At 40.5% G+C, this 15,473-nt stretch overlaps 1 protein-coding gene and 1 pseudogene across 1 annotated transcript in view; both read right to left on the bottom strand.

Annotated features, from left to right (window-relative positions):
- Window positions 1–6,362: 6,362 nt before the first annotated feature.
- The window catches only part of LOC139007352 (alpha-2-macroglobulin-like), a 43,008-nt gene continuing 33,897 nt past the window's right edge, over window positions 6,363–15,473 (bottom strand). The window contains exons 29-36 of the mRNA XM_070410707.1: window positions 14,975–15,198; window positions 12,613–12,831; window positions 12,323–12,450; window positions 10,164–10,254; window positions 9,022–9,090; window positions 7,379–7,481; window positions 6,847–6,888; window positions 6,363–6,504 (exon numbers count right to left, since the gene is read on the bottom strand). Of these exons, the coding sequence (XP_070266808.1) occupies window positions 6,488–6,504; window positions 6,847–6,888; window positions 7,379–7,481; window positions 9,022–9,090; window positions 10,164–10,254; window positions 12,323–12,450; window positions 12,613–12,831; window positions 14,975–15,198 (893 nt within the window). The 3' untranslated portion in view covers window positions 6,363–6,487. The remainder of the gene's footprint in view (window positions 6,505–6,846; window positions 6,889–7,378; window positions 7,482–9,021; window positions 9,091–10,163; window positions 10,255–12,322; window positions 12,451–12,612; window positions 12,832–14,974; window positions 15,199–15,473) is intronic.
- On the bottom strand, window positions 10,558–11,146 carry LOC139007353 (small ribosomal subunit protein uS8-like; annotated as a pseudogene).

Below are 15,473 nucleotides of genomic sequence, written 5' to 3'. Positions count from 1 at the left end.
CTGTCCAGAGCAGTTTCTGTTTTGTTTTTGTTTGTTTGTTTTTTTAAATTAAATCTTTATTGTTCAGATTACAGTTGTTCCTCTTTTCGCCCCCATAGCTCCCTTCCACCCAGTTCCCCCCAACCCTTTGCGCCCCGCCCCACAATGTCCTCATCCATAGGTGTACGATTTTAGTCCAGCCTCTTCCGGCATCCCTCCGCCCCTTCCCTCCTCACCACCCCCACCCCCCCCAGAATAGTCAGTCCACTCCCTTTCTGTGCCCCTGATTATATTATCTTCACCAGTTTATTCTGTTCATCAGATTATTTATTCACTTGATTTTTAGATTCACTTGTTGATAGATGTGTATTTGTTGTTCATAATTTGTATCTTTACCTTCTTCTTTTTTTTTAGAAGGTTCTTTTTTTAAACAGAAACAAACAAACATAAAACCCCAATAGTAAATAAACACTTTTACACCGGTGTGTGCCACATTTATACCACAGAATACCCTGCATTCACCAAATCAGTTTCAATTGCAGAGACACAGAACAAGTCCCTGAACAGAGGCGGTAGAAAACTGCCTAGGAATGCTTCTTTTTTTCAAAGGCAAGCCAAACTCGGACCCTTAGCCAGTTCGAGTTTTGACTTCCCTCCTGCGAAGTCCCGGAGACGGAGAATACCGTCTAGAAGCCGTCCCTCCAGATCAGTGGTTGGCAAACCACTGCTGGGGAGCCATATGCGGCTCTTTGGCCCCTTGAGTGTGGCTTTTGCACAAAATACCATGTGCGGGTGCGCATGTACAGTGCGATTGACACTTCGTGGCCCATGCACAGAAGTTGGTTTGCGGGTTGGGCCTCTTCTTTTTCTTGAAGGATACCTTTCAGCATCCTATATAATAAAAGGCTAACATGCAAATCAATCAAACTGTGGAAAGACCAGTCGCTATGATGCACACTGACCACCAGGGGGCAGACTCTCAATGCAGGAGCTGCCCCTGATGGTCAGAGCGCTCTCACAGAGCACTCCCACTCCGCCACAAGCTGGGCTCACAGCTGGGCCCTTTCACAGGGGTTGCATAAGACCATTGGAAAACACATATTGAATATATAATTACATTTTGTTTTTGGGATTAATCACTATGCTTTAATTACGTTCAGTTTGTGACAATGAAAATACATTCTGCATATCAGATATATTTTTTTTAATATTTTTTATTGATTTTTCAGAGAGGAAGGGAGAGAGATAGAGAGAGTTAGAAACATCGATGAGAGAGAAACATCGATCAGCTGCCTCCTGCACATCCCCCACCGGGGATGTGCCCGCAACCCAGGCACATGCCCTTGACCGGAATTGAACCCGGGACCTCTCAGTCCGCAGGCCGACGCTCTATCCACTGAGCCAAACCGGATTCGGCTGCATATCAGATATTTACATTATGATTCATAACAGTAGCAACATTACAGTTATGAAGTAGCAATGAAAATAATTTTATGGTTGGGTCACAACATGAGGAACTGTATTTAAAGGGCCAGAAGGTTGAGAACCACTGTTCTAAGGCTTTTATGGTTTTAGTTCTGAGATTTAGGTATTTTATAAATATTGAATTAATGTTTGTATGTAGTATGTGGTAGAAGCCCAAATTCATTCTTTTGCATACAGATATCTAGTTGTCCCAGCACCATTTGTTAAAAGGACTATTTTTTTTCTCCCATTAAATGGTCCTGGCACCCTTGTCAGAAATCAGTTGAACACAGATGAATGGACTAATTTCTGGACTCTGAAGTCTATGTCATCATATTGACTTTTAAGTTTAACTTTATAAATCACGTATAGAATTATTTTATGAAACATTTTATCTCCAAAGTTTCCAAAATTATTTGTCATTTACTCAGTTGATTGAAATGAACCAGAATCAAATTTAATGTGGCGCCGGAACCGGTTTGGCTCAGTGGATAGAGCGTCGGCCTGCGGACTGTAAGGTCCCAGGTTCGATTCCGGTCAGGGACATGTACCTGGGTTGCGGGCACATCCCCAGTGGGAGGTGTGCTGGAGGCAGCTGATCGATGTTTCTCTCTCATCGATGTTTCTAACTCTCTATCTCTCTCTCCCTTCCTCTCTGTAAAAAAATCAATAAAATATATTTTAAAAAAATTTGATGTGGAAAAATTTACTAAAATCAAGAAAATGGTTTTATAGCAACATTATGACATGGTAGATATGTTATAATTATATAATTTATTAGACTCATTTCTAAAGGTATAAATTTATGAGACATTAAGGAATCAATTTCAATATATCTAAAAAGAAAATTATAACAAAAATATTAGACACTATATAGCATAATATAAAATATGAATGGATACATGAAAAACAGATATAATAAGAATAAAACAACATAATTATGCATTTGATATTCTCTGTCCTCTCAAATATTATTCTCTTCTGTTATATTCTCTTACATAGTGAACATTTCTTTAAGAGAAGCATCATATATATATATATATATATAAAGCAGAAAACCATGACCTGGTTGACATTGCTGAGGTTAAAGACCCATAGCAAGAATTAGATTTTTCTCTTGTCAATATTCAAGCCACTCCCTTCTAAACATTCATCAATTATCATGTGTGAAGTTTTGGTTTCTAAATTTTTTAAAAGGATGTCTGTTTTCCAGATTTATTATTGGAAGCATCAGCTCATTTTGGGTATCATTTTCACAATCCTCATATTCATTTTAAGGTCTTTTATTATACAACTAGAGGCCTGGTGCATGACATTTCGTGCACTGCGGGGGTGGGGGTGGGGTCCCCTCAGCCCGGCCTTCGCCTTCTTGTAGTCTGGGACCCCTTGGGGATGTCCAACTGCCAGTTTAAGAAGCTAGTCAGACATCCCCCGAGGGTTCCTTAGTGCTGCTGTGGAGGCAGGGGAAGCTCCTGACATTGCCGCTGGGCTCGCCAGCCGTGAGCCCAGCTTCTGGCTGAGCTGCATTCCCCCTGTGGGAGTGCACTGACCACCAGGGGGCAGCTCCTGCATTAAGCATCTGCCCCTTGGTGGTCAGTGCACGTCATAGCGACTGGTTCTTCCACCTTTTGATCGATTTGCATATTAGCCTTTTATTATATAGGAGGATACTAGAGGCCTGGTGAACAAAAATTTGTGCACTCGGTGGGGGGGGATCCCTCAGCCAGGCCTATGCCCTCTCACAGTCTGGGATCCCTTGGGGGATGTCCACTTGTTGGCTTAGGCCCGCTCCCCAGAGGATCAGGCCTAAGCTGGCAGTCAGACATCCCTCTGGCAGCCTGGGAGCCCTCAGGGGATGTCCACTTGCCAGCAGGGAGCAGGCCTAAGCTGCAGTCGAACATCCTTAGCACTGCTGAGGCAGTGGGAGAGGCTCCGACCACCACCACTGTGCTGGCAGCCATCAGCCTGGCTTGTGGCTGAGCAGAGCTCCCCCTGTGGGAGCGCACTGACCACCAGGGGGCAGCTCCTGCATTGAGGGTCTGCCCCCTGGTGGTCAGTGTGTGTCATAGTGACCAGTCATTCTCAGTGGTTCTGCTGTTATGGTCAATTTGCATATTACCCTTTTATTATACAGGATAGAGGCCTGATGCACAGGTGGGGGCCTGCTGGTTTTCCCTGAAGGGTGACCTGACCAGGGTGCGGGTCCTACTGGGGTGCCTGGGCAGCCTGGGTTAGGGACTGAGGGCCGTTTTCAGGATGGCCACATCCCCTTCAGTGTGGGGGTCCCCACTGGGGTGTGTGGCCAGCCTGAGTGAGGGGCTGAGGGCTGTTTTTAGGCTGGCCAAACCCACGGCTGGAAGCAGATATCTGGGATTTCTTTAACTTCTTTAATTGAAACTTTGTATCCTTGAGTGGAGCCCAGGTCCTGGAACTCCAAGCCCCTCCTTGAGTTGAGGCCATGCCTGGAAGCCATGCTGGCTGGAAGCAGGTATCTGGGATTTATTTATCTTCTCTAATTGAAACTTTTAGGCTTGAGTGGAACTCAGGGCCAGCAGGGCCGGCGGGAAGCTTGCCTTCCTCCATTGCTGGGGCCAACTCAAGCCTCCTGCTCACTCCAGCTTCGTGGCCGTAGCCATCTTAGTTGGGTTAATTTGCATATTTGTGTCTGACTGGATTGTGGGCGTGGCTTGTGGGTGTTGCGGAAGTATGGTCAATTTGCATGTTTCTCTTTTATTAGTGTATATATATACATATATTGATTTCAGAGAGAAAGGGGAGGGCGAGAGAGAAATAGAAACATCAGTGATGAGAGAGAATCATTGATCAGCCACCTTCTGCACACTCCCTACTGGGGATCGAACTGGCAACCTGGGCATGTGCCCTTGATTGGAATCAAACATGGGACCCTTCAGTCTGCCGATGCTCTACCCACTGTGCCAAACTGGATAGGGCAGAATCTTATCATTCTAAGCCTAGAATGATACTGAGTGGGTAAGAAAAAAAAATAACATTCCAGAGCAAGGAAAGAGGAAATATCAGTAGTAGGAGGCTCATTAGTGAAGGAAAGAACAAAAGAAGGTAAAGCAGAAACATATCATATCTATACTAATAAAAGGGTAATATGCTAATTAGACTGGACAAAGCCATGGGGGTGGGGCCAAGGCAGAGGTGGTTAGGGGCAATCAGGCCAGGATGGGAGGGCAGATGGGGGTGATCAGGCCAGAAGTGGGGCGCAGTTGGGGGCAATCAGGCTGGCAGGCAGAGTGGTTAGGGGTGATCAGGTAGGCAGGCAGGCATGTGAGGAGTTAGGAGCCAGCGGTCCCGATTGTGAGAGGGGATGTCCGACTGCTGGTTGTCCCACAGGGATCAGGCCTAAACTGGCAGTCGGACATCCCCCAAAGGGGTCCTGGATTGGAGAGGGTGCAGGCTGGGCTGAGGGACCACCCCCCGTGCATGAATTTCGTGCACTGGGCCTCTAGTAGTAGTAATAGTAGTAGTAGTAGTAGTAGTCGTAGTAGTATAATTATCCAAGTACCTTTTTTCTTTTTTTTTCCTTTTTACTCTGCATTGAGTTTCTCTTAGAGAGAAATGCTGTTTAATTCAAATTTGTATCATACCATGGAATATAAATATTTTGGGAATAGATCTTCTCAGTTCAGGAGATAAAAGTAATGATTTGCAACAAATATACCCTTTAAGTACATTTGAAGTCATGATTTCCATATGAACAAAGAAAAAAGTGATGGAATGTATTATAATCCTTTTATCCTATTTCCTTTAGCCACACCTCTAATTTCTTTTATATTCTATGCTCTGGATTGATGCTTAATTGGCACTAATTATAATGTTTATTCATCTCGGAAACATGTTGTCTCCTGCCCTCTTGTCTGAAGTGGGTTGGAGAGGCAGCATGGTTTGAGGTTATGAGTGTGGATTTGGGAACCAGACTTCTTGTTATTGAATTCTGGTCTTGCCATTTACTAGCTGAATCACTTTGTGCAAGTTATATCACTCTGTGCCTCTGTTTTCTCACTTGTTATAATAGTACTTGACTCATAGGGTTGATATATTAATACGTGTTAGGTTCTTAGAATAGAACCAGGAACAAAAATGACAGCTTTTATCTTATTTTTTCTTAGCCTGGAGACAGAGCTAAGGATGCTTGAATTTCAAAGTCCTTGAGTTTTTAGCTTATACCATCCAAGATACTGTTAAACTAAATCAAATGGAGACGAGGACTCTTAGGACTTCCCCAGAGGGCTTCCCTTTATAAAATCCTGAAGCTTTGGCACCTCCATCCATATATTTACTCTATCTGATACCTCCTTGAGCTTATATCTAGTCTTTGATCCTGGCTCAAAGTTCCAGAAAAAAGGTGATCCAGTCTAATATTTGAGTGCTATATATTCTTTCTTCTAAGAAAACTCTCTTCTACATGTATCATCACCCCTTCAAAGTTTTCAATCTATCATCCTTTATTGATTTTGAAACCCAAGATTAACTGACTGTTTATATTAGTCAGTGGTAGCTTTGGCTCTGAGAACACATAACCCCCAATTCAGGTCATGTCCTAGTTAATTATGCTGTCTCCTATTCAACTTTGTATTTCATTACTTCCCTTTAATGTGGAAAGTCTTTTCTATTTAAGTTAGTATTTTCTTTTCTTATAAAATTCACTCTTTGACTTTTTGAAGGGTATTCCCATGACCAAACACATTTTACGCTATTTTAGTACATAATTTAATATTTTCTTCTTTTCCCTGTAACACCTACATGTAGCCTACTCAGACCAACAACACTGTAACATTCTTCATTTTCTGAAGTCGCTTAGCCCTTGATTGCCATAAATTTTTATCTCTTAAATTTTATTTTATATGGAAATGTAATAAATGTTTATTGAATGACTGCGGATACCATGATAAAGGTTGACTAGAAAAAAAGGTGTATTCATTAAGCTTCAGAGTTACAAAATCTATTTTCTTCCATGGAGACCCGAGTTTGTGGAACAGGAACTCCAGCAAAGCCATTTTCATTGACGTAGTCTTCACTCATTTCCTTGATCTGTGTGTGATAGTGGAAAGAAAAAAAAATTAAGATAAACTTGGATTTTCTGATCAATGATGATTCCTTTTCTTACATCTGGGTAGTATAGTGTCTAAGGAAACCAATTAGTATAGTGGGCAACAAGATCCATTACTTATAATGATCAAATCAGCAATCCTCTGAACTATCTGAGGTTTAACCAGCAGTGTCCTCTCCAAATAAATGCAGTTTTGTATAATAAGTTACACCATGAGCAATATGATGTCTATGAAGAGTGTTGAGCCAATATTTTATGGAGGAGATTTGAGGAACAAAACAAAGGGCTTCTGACTGCATTTGGAAGGAGTATGAATTACTTACCTTTGCTGCAAGGAGCATTGTACTCAGCAATTGCAAACTCATCTGCATAAAAACAAAATCATTAGGTAAAGTGAGAGAGATAGCAAACATTTATGGGATATAGGTTAGTGAAAGAATATTATGGGAGAAATTGTATTTTGTCAGAAACATCAGCAGCATTCATTTGATGCATTGCTGGCTGCCTTATATTGTTAACTTTTCACATACAGTACATTATGTTTCCTTTACTCTGTACTCCTGAAGGGACAGTTCAATGTTGAACTTATTTATATCAAATATTGTTGTACAGTTGATTTAGCTGAAGAAAAGGGAACTAAATATCTTACAGATGTTTTGTATTAATTGATATATTTACATTATAGGCAGTTTCTATAATGTATGTATAGAAGGCAAAGAGAGGAGAATCATATTTGATAAAGACAAAACGAAGTGCTAAGAACTACTAATGTAATGAATTTCCCCAGCATATTTCTGAAATCTAAATTTCTGTGATCAGGAATTTGATTTGTATGTAAAAATTGCTCACACTTACCCGTCTCATAGTAATCGTAGACTTTCACTATGGCTGGTTTGAGATCTCTTACTGGAATATCTTGGAGAACCGTGAAGGACAAGCTCAATGTCCGATTTGTCACCTAGAAAGTAAAAGGGAACTAAATGAGCTTTCTTCTCTTTTCTTTGAATGACTAAATATTCATTTGTTTGGGGGAAAAACTCTTTTTTAATTATTATTTTTATTTTTGCTTAATCATCACCCGAGGATATTTAATTTCCCATTGATTTTCAGAGACATTGGAAAGGAGGAGGGGAGAGTCAGAGAGAGAAACATTGATGTGAGAGAGACACATCGATTGCTTGCCTCCCTCATGCACACTGAACAGGGCCGGGCATCGAGCCTGCAACTGAGGTACGTGCCCTTGACCACAATCAAACCTGGGATCCTTCAGTCCACAGGCCAATGTTCTATTCACTGAGCCAAACTGGCTAGGGCAAAACCCCATTAAAAAAAATCAACTAACAGGGTTCTTAAACTGTGCAGAAAGCTCCCAAATTGTTTCTTAAACAAATAAAACAATTCATATATCCCCATCAATGTTTTGTTCATAGAGGTGAATGATATATGATTTTTATTGATTAGATAGCTATGTTTATTTTTGCATATCCAGAAATTTGGCACCATTTAATTTCTCTATCTTGCAGAAATACTTGTGTTGACTCAAAAAGGAATATAAAAGGTCAATAATTGTAACCTTGTTTAAGTTTCATAAATTTGTAAATTATAATATTCATTAATCTATAAATAAATAAACTATGTACAACACCTAAATATAATTAGAGTGGCTTATTGGTGGGCTGATCTATTTATTTCATGGCACAAGTCCTTGCTGAGATTGACAGTATTTTCCCCTTTTATACTGTTGATGTATTATTGATATAATAATTGACAAACCCAATGGTACTTCCTTACATTACTCAGAATAACTTGAAGATATAATAAGCATATTTGGTAGAGTATTTCTTGCTTATAAATTCCTAAAAAATATGAATATCCCAATATTGTAATAATCCATTTCTTTCCATAGCCCCAGATGAAACATAAATAAAGAAGGAGAAGAGAACATGTACTGGAATTAATGTTAAAATTCTCAAATATTTAGCATAGAAGTGATGTCTCAAAAATGTCTTCATTCATTTCCAAGATATCTCCCTTAGGAGGATTATCTCTACTAGATGCCTGGTGCATGAATTTTTGCACCAGTGGGGTCCCTTGGCCTGGCCTGTGGGATTGGCTGAAACTGGCTCTCCTACATCCCCCGAGGGGTCCTAGATTGCAAGAGGGTGCAGGCCAGGCTGAGGGACCCCACCGGTGCACAATCGGGGCTGGGAAGGGACACAGGAGGTTGGCCAGTCCGGGAGGGACTGCAGGAGAGCTCCAGGGAGTGTCTGGCCCATCTTGCTCAGTCCCAATAGGCTGGAACCCAGCAGCAAGCTAACCTACCAGTTGGAGCATCTGCCCCTGGTGGTCAGTGTATGTCACAGTGAGTGGTAGAGCGGCCTTAGCATATCAGCATATTATGCTTTGATTATTTAAACAGAAGATCGGATGAGTGGACACTTAGCATATTAGGCTTTTATTACATAGGATTTTTTGCAATAGAGTGGCAGGACTCTCACCTTATCTAGGTAAATCAAAACATGGTTGTTGCTGACTTCTGTTCGGCTCACATCATCAGATCTTTCAAGCTGAAGAACGTGAAGACATTGCAAATGTTAATAAACAGAAGAAAGCCCCTGGGAAACCCAGAGAAAAGAAGAATTTTTATTACCAAATTAAATTAAGCCTGAGGATAACATTTCTTCTAATATATTTTTTTGTAAGTAAAGACAATAATGTTGTACAATTAAAAATAAAAGTTAATTGGGATGTAGGGTTTAATATGGCCTATGTGTAAAGTTGATTCATCTGAAGAAAAGGAACTAAATATTCTAAATTTGGGAATTGCATATATTTCAAGGTTGAATTCACATTCTATTTTGTAATCAGGAGGTGATTTTGTTTTTGTTACTTCTTTTGCTTGCTCTAATTTATAGCAATCTCATTTTGTATGACCTACTGTAATAGTTATAAAGGGTGTCCCAAAATTCATGCAAGATTTGCAATTCAGTTCAATTGCAAATCTTGCGTGAATTTTGGGACACCCTATAGTTTATGTCACTGTCATTTTCACTGGTTTATATGTAGACTGGAGGCCTATTGCAAGAAGAGATTCGTGCAATAGGCTTTCCCTTCTTCTGGCTGCCAGCACCGGTTTTCCTCTGGCACCTGGGATATAGGCCTTTGCTCAGGCCGGAGCCACCTTCTGTCTTCTTCGCTGGTCCGGCTGAAGATGCTTTCAGTCTCCTTCGCTGCTCCAGCCGGCCGGAGCCGCCTTCAGTCTTCACTCCGCCGTTTTGCGCCTACATATGCAAATTAGCCACCATGTTTGTGGTGGCTAATTTGCATATCATGCTCATTAGCCAATGGGAGGTGTAGCGAAGGTACAGTCAATTGCCATGTTTGTCTATTATTAGATAGGATACTTTACCTTCAAGATTCTGAGCTACATGAAAGTAGTAACCTGCTGACATTTTTTTTCTAGTAGGTGTGGCTTCCAGGAGTGTGTTTTGCTCATGGAGGCAGCAATACAAACATGCTACATTTTATTTCTAAGTTTGGAGAAAGTATCAGTCTTTCATAGAGGTTGATTTAATAGGGTTATAATATATTGTCTTAGTCTAGAAAAATATAAAATAATAAATATAATAAAGACTCCTACCATTTTCACGGTTGGTTTCAGGGGAATGAAGCCAGATACCATCTTCACGTCAACAATCGCCATGTTGGAGGCAGGACGGTTCCCGGTGTAACTGAAGATCCAGGGAAGGAAGGAATTGGGGTTTTCTTTGTTATTAAATAGTCTTTTTTTTTCTATTTTCACAGTAAGCACTCAACAGCCCTAAAAGGTTCATGAGAGTCTTCCTAAGGGTCCTACTGAAGTGGTTCAGAAAACTGGCTCTGCATTAGATTTTTAGGGAGCCTGTTAAAGCCACAGAGATCAGGCCTACTTCTAGATCTGATGAATCAGAATTCCACATGTGTGGACTCTGAGGATGTGTGTTTTCAGAAAGCTCTACAAGTGATGCATAGCTGGACTTGAGTCCTCTAACCTGTGTCAGTTATTTAGTACATGTACCTTATCTTAATTTTTTTTCCTGAATAGTATCTCCAACCAGGTTTTAATATTCTTAGGTACAGACACATTTTCTTTTTGTCCATTGAGGCATTTTATTTGCACATATGTATGATATTCTCAGAAAAATATTCCCAGGATTTTCCCTCCTTTGTGTTTTTAACTTGCTTCTTCATGGTCCATGAAGCCCGCTGAGGTTGTCAGTACAACAAAACCAATTGATGGGATGGAAGCAGTTTTTCTGCCATTTTTCTAGATCTTTGAGTTGCATATCAAATCTGGGGCTGATTACTCCACACTTGTTTAACCTGCCTGTGAGGTTCACAGTAATTTTCCCAGCTCGTAGTCATCAGTAATTTTAAAATTGCCAATGTAACCATGTTGCATCATCACAGTTAGGAACTGGAGCATGACTTTGGAGCATGGTCTAGTAAGAATGTAGCATTTGCCTCTCTTTTCAGCATTGTTGATACTCCTGAGAACATCAGCAAGGACATTCATGTGCACCCTTATGATGGCACAGAAGGATGCCAGAAAGAGCGACAGATCAATATTTTTATAAGCCCTGTAGCTATTTGAATACTGTTGTGTGTGTATGTATTTCTATATCTACATATCTATATATCTGTATATCTATATATCTCCATATATGTATTTTCCCCAAAACTGATTTTTTGGTATATAATCTGAGATTTAATTATTGCCAGTAGAAATTTTAGTTAGAGAGGCACGATTTCCTTCTATTCATGCTTTTCAAGAATTCCTCATCTCCCTTTTTCTCCCTGGCTACTTGAAGATTGCTGCCATCATGAACGACACAGTAACTACCCAGACCAGGAAGTTCATGACCAACAGACTACTGTGGAAACAAATGGTCATTGACATCCTTTACCCTGGGAAGGCAGCAGTACCTCAGACAGAATTTCGGGAAAAACTAGCCAAACTGTACTAGACCACATCATCTTTGTGTTTGGATTCAGAACCCATTAGGTGGTGGCAAGATTGATAAAGAAGAGTTCCCAAAGCAAATGGGAACTCTTCTTTTTGGGGGAGAATATTATATTTCAAGGATGTCTGTGGAACACAACTGGCTTTGGCAGGATGTGTGGTTCTTGGATTATGCAAAGAAAAATGAACCCAAATATAGACTTGTAAGACATGGCCTGTATGAGAAGAAAAGACCTCAAAAAACCCCACCCAAAAACAAAAAAGCAAGGAAAGGAATGCAAGATGTTAGTGCTGGCCAAAGTGAACTGGAGATGGGACAGCAGAAGGAGTAAAGATTCTTCAGTCACTTTATTTGTAGTGACTATGCAGATTTTAATGAAGGGATTAATAAACTGAAAACTTAAAAAATAAAAAAATAATTCCTCATCTCTTTTCTGGATAGGGCAAGAATAATATAGGATTTTACTACTGTAGAATAAAATTAGGATGAGTCATTACATTATAATGAAATGAGAAATTCAGGTCAGAAGCAAAGGATAATGATCTACCTTTACTTATTATTGAGGGAAATTAATAACCTTTAAATAATGAGGTGTGACAATAATGGTTTCTGGAAGTAGAGAAAGTACAATGTAAACCTCATCACTGAGAAATTCTGTATCAACATAAGAACATATTACTTTTTTGGTAAATGTAGTACAAACATTCACCATCCCATTGCTCGGCTTGGTGAGGAGTTCCAGTAAGAAGATTGGTTGTTATACACAGAATTAAGTGATTCAGTCAGAAAGTCTTACCTGACATCCAGTGAGACCTGGAAGGTGGTGTGGGCTTTGGGTCCTTCACAAGTTTGGGGCAGAGTCTGTACCCCCAAAGCAAATGGGAACTCTTCTTTTTGGGGGAGAATATTATATTTCAAGGATGTCTGTGGAACATCAAAGACAAATATTTGTATTTTCCCCTTCCCCAATATTTCTCCCAACTTTCTCAACACTTTTTGATTTGTTCCATCATTTCCTGAATTAGGACTTTTCAGGGAGAATGGTTACTAGGGACCCTCTGTCCTCATCTGCTCCAAGAGTCTCACCTGGAGGTAGACACAGCCTTTTCCTGTTGCTGTCATGCTGTAATCTCCAGGCACCTTTGGCAATGAAATCTGCTGTAGTAGCAAGCGGTTGTCGTTGTCCACTTGGAAATTTGTGGAAAATGTCCCTGAAGATTGAATGGTCACCTGTACAGCCTCCCCAGTCCTGGTGAAAGTAGCTGCTCCATATCTGGACAAAGCATGGAGAGCCACCACTGTGTCCTGAGAGAGACAAGTGAGAGAACCTCTTAGGTATGATAACCCTTTGAGGACTCAGAAGCCTGAGTTAACTGCCACAAAAGGGCTTTGGATTTCCTATTTCCCTCACTACTTAAACACTGGAGTTCTAATTTCATTACTGGTTAGAATCCTTAAATAGATGACAGCACCATAATTTTCACATAGCTTCCTTGGACTATATGCCCTAAATTTTATTTTATTCCTCATAAAATTGACCTATGGAACATCAAAGACAAATATTTGTATTTTCCCCTTCCTGTGTCATTGGATTCTTCTTAAGTATTAATTACTGTACACATTAAAACTCTAGATTATATATATACTAGAGGCCCGGTACACGAAATTCGTGTACTGGGGTGGTGCTGGTCCCTCATCCCGGCCTGCACCCTCTTGCAGTATGAAACCCTTTGGGTAATGTCTGCCTGCCAGCTTAGGCCCACTCCCTGTGAGGATTGGACCTAAGCCAGCAGGCAGACATCCCTCTTATAGTCTGGGAACCCTCCCTCATTACTGCCTGCCTGCTTGCTGCTCGTTACCTCTCAGCTCACTGCTCCTGAGTGCTGCTGTGGAGGTGGGAGAGGCTCCTGCCACCACCGCTGTGCTTACCAGCCATGAACCCAGCTTCTTACTGAGTGGTGCTCCCCCTGTGGGAGTGCACTGACCACCAAGGGGCAGCTCCTGCACTGAGCGTCTGCCCCCTGATGGTCAGGGCATATCATAGTGACCGGTCATTCTGGTTGTTCCTCTGTAAATGTCTTTTATTATATATATATATATATAATTTTATTATATATAATATGTAATATACTTTTTTCAATTTTAATTACATATTGAGAAAAACAGTGAAAATAAGTTCAGTTACCACTCTCGAAGCATTTGAAAACTTGACAACTCTGGTTATACCAAAGTTCAGCCGTGCTCTAGCCCCCAAATTAAATTCTACTCTGCTGCTGAGGTCATTGTCTCGAAAGAGCCCAATGTCCTTTGTAGCCATGATCCAGGTCATGTTTCAGTTTCTTCAAAGGAAATAATTATAATTATTTCCTTGATTTATTGGCATTTTTATTTGGCTTTTCTTTCTTTTTTTTTTTTTTTTTTACTGGAAGTTTGAATTCTCCTTTTCATATTCGTATTTTTAATTCTCATCAACACTGAACCTGGATGACATCCTGAAATTATATATATAAAAGCCAAAGTGATGATTACGACTGGTCAACCCAATGACCGGTCATATGATGATGCACTGACCACCAGGGGGCAGATGGTCAGTGCACTCCCACAGACAACCTCCTGTGGCTGGCCAACCTCTCTCAGTCCCTCCCACTGGATGGCCATTCCTGATCAGCCCCAGTTGCTGGCCAGGCCCAGGGACCCCACCCATGCACAAATTTGTGCAGCATGGCTCTAGTATATTTATAAGAAATAAATGCTAACCATTCTAAAAACATTATTTAGTTTTTTCCCCATTCATATGGAACAATACAACATTAAGGACAATGGAGAAAGCAAGGAATGGCATTTTGTAATGGGTGTATAGGCTAACAGCTAAATTCTCTGAAGATAACACTTTTTGCTGTGTATGTATTGATAAATTTTTTAGACATAAAGTTATATTGTTAGGCTCAGGAGGTTGGATGAATAAGGATAGTTCTTTATGCTTCTGATGAATAAATGGGTAGAGGAAGCATAAAATGTGTTAGCTTTAAAAGAAACCAGTTAAAGGAGACCTAAGAATGAAGAGATGTTCAAGAAGAGATTATTGGGTTTTGGGTAGTATTTCTGGGAACTTTGAAAGGGACTCTCAGAACTTTCAAAAGATTGATAGATTTTTAAAGTCATTCTGCTATGGTATTGACAGTGGCGCCCCATTATTGCCTTAGGAGAGGTAGAGTAGTTACTGGAAAAAAGAGACTGTGATAATAATACAGGGAGGGGTGCCAGAATTCTACACATTTTCTTTTTAGCTCTTTGACTTTCATTTCCCTTTATTTCTCAGAATTCTAACAATATTTTCCTCATTTCAAAGTATTCTCATCTTTATGTTGTATTCTCGGATATGTTTATATCTTGTTCTAAACTTTTTTGTACCTGAAGGTGAATTAAAAGGTTCTAGGAAACTACAAACCTGGGTGGAGGAGAAGCCCCCTTGAGAATTCTGTTGCTTTGTGATCCACTTCACAATGTGTGATGCGGAAGTCAGTTCCTCTGAGGTTGGGGCAGGCTGGCCCATGAGGTAGGCCAGGAGCACATAGGATGTCATCTCCACTTCAGCAGAGGGAGCCTGGGGTTGGTAAAAATGTTCCATTGGTGCCTTGGGTTTCTGAGGTCGTGTCCAATGAACAGAATTATCTGGGGATGAGAAAAATCAATGTATGAGTGACTATATATTCACATTTAATTTAAGGTTAAAGTACCTAACCAGAGCTGAGATGAGGATTGCATTTCTATAATAATCTCTTGAACTTTATCTGGTTGATTTTCCTGAACATGGTTTGTGTTAGCAAGATTAAGGGGGAAAATGTTGCTGGAATGAGAAGCCCATATTCATTTAAGTTTTCAAGTGGTTGCTATAGTTGGGTTGGTGGGAGAGCAAAATAGCAGAGCATGTTCTCTCACTGGTGATG

This window comes from Myotis yumanensis, unplaced genomic scaffold (genome assembly GCF_028538775.1).
Source record: "Myotis yumanensis isolate MYYU_CA2020_CCGP unplaced genomic scaffold, mMyoYum1.0.hap1 SCAF_3, whole genome shotgun sequence".
Lineage (NCBI taxonomy): Eukaryota > Metazoa > Chordata > Mammalia > Chiroptera > Vespertilionidae > Myotis > Myotis yumanensis.
Note: the sequence above shows the minus strand (reverse complement) of the source record. Positions and strands in the feature narration are given on the sequence as shown.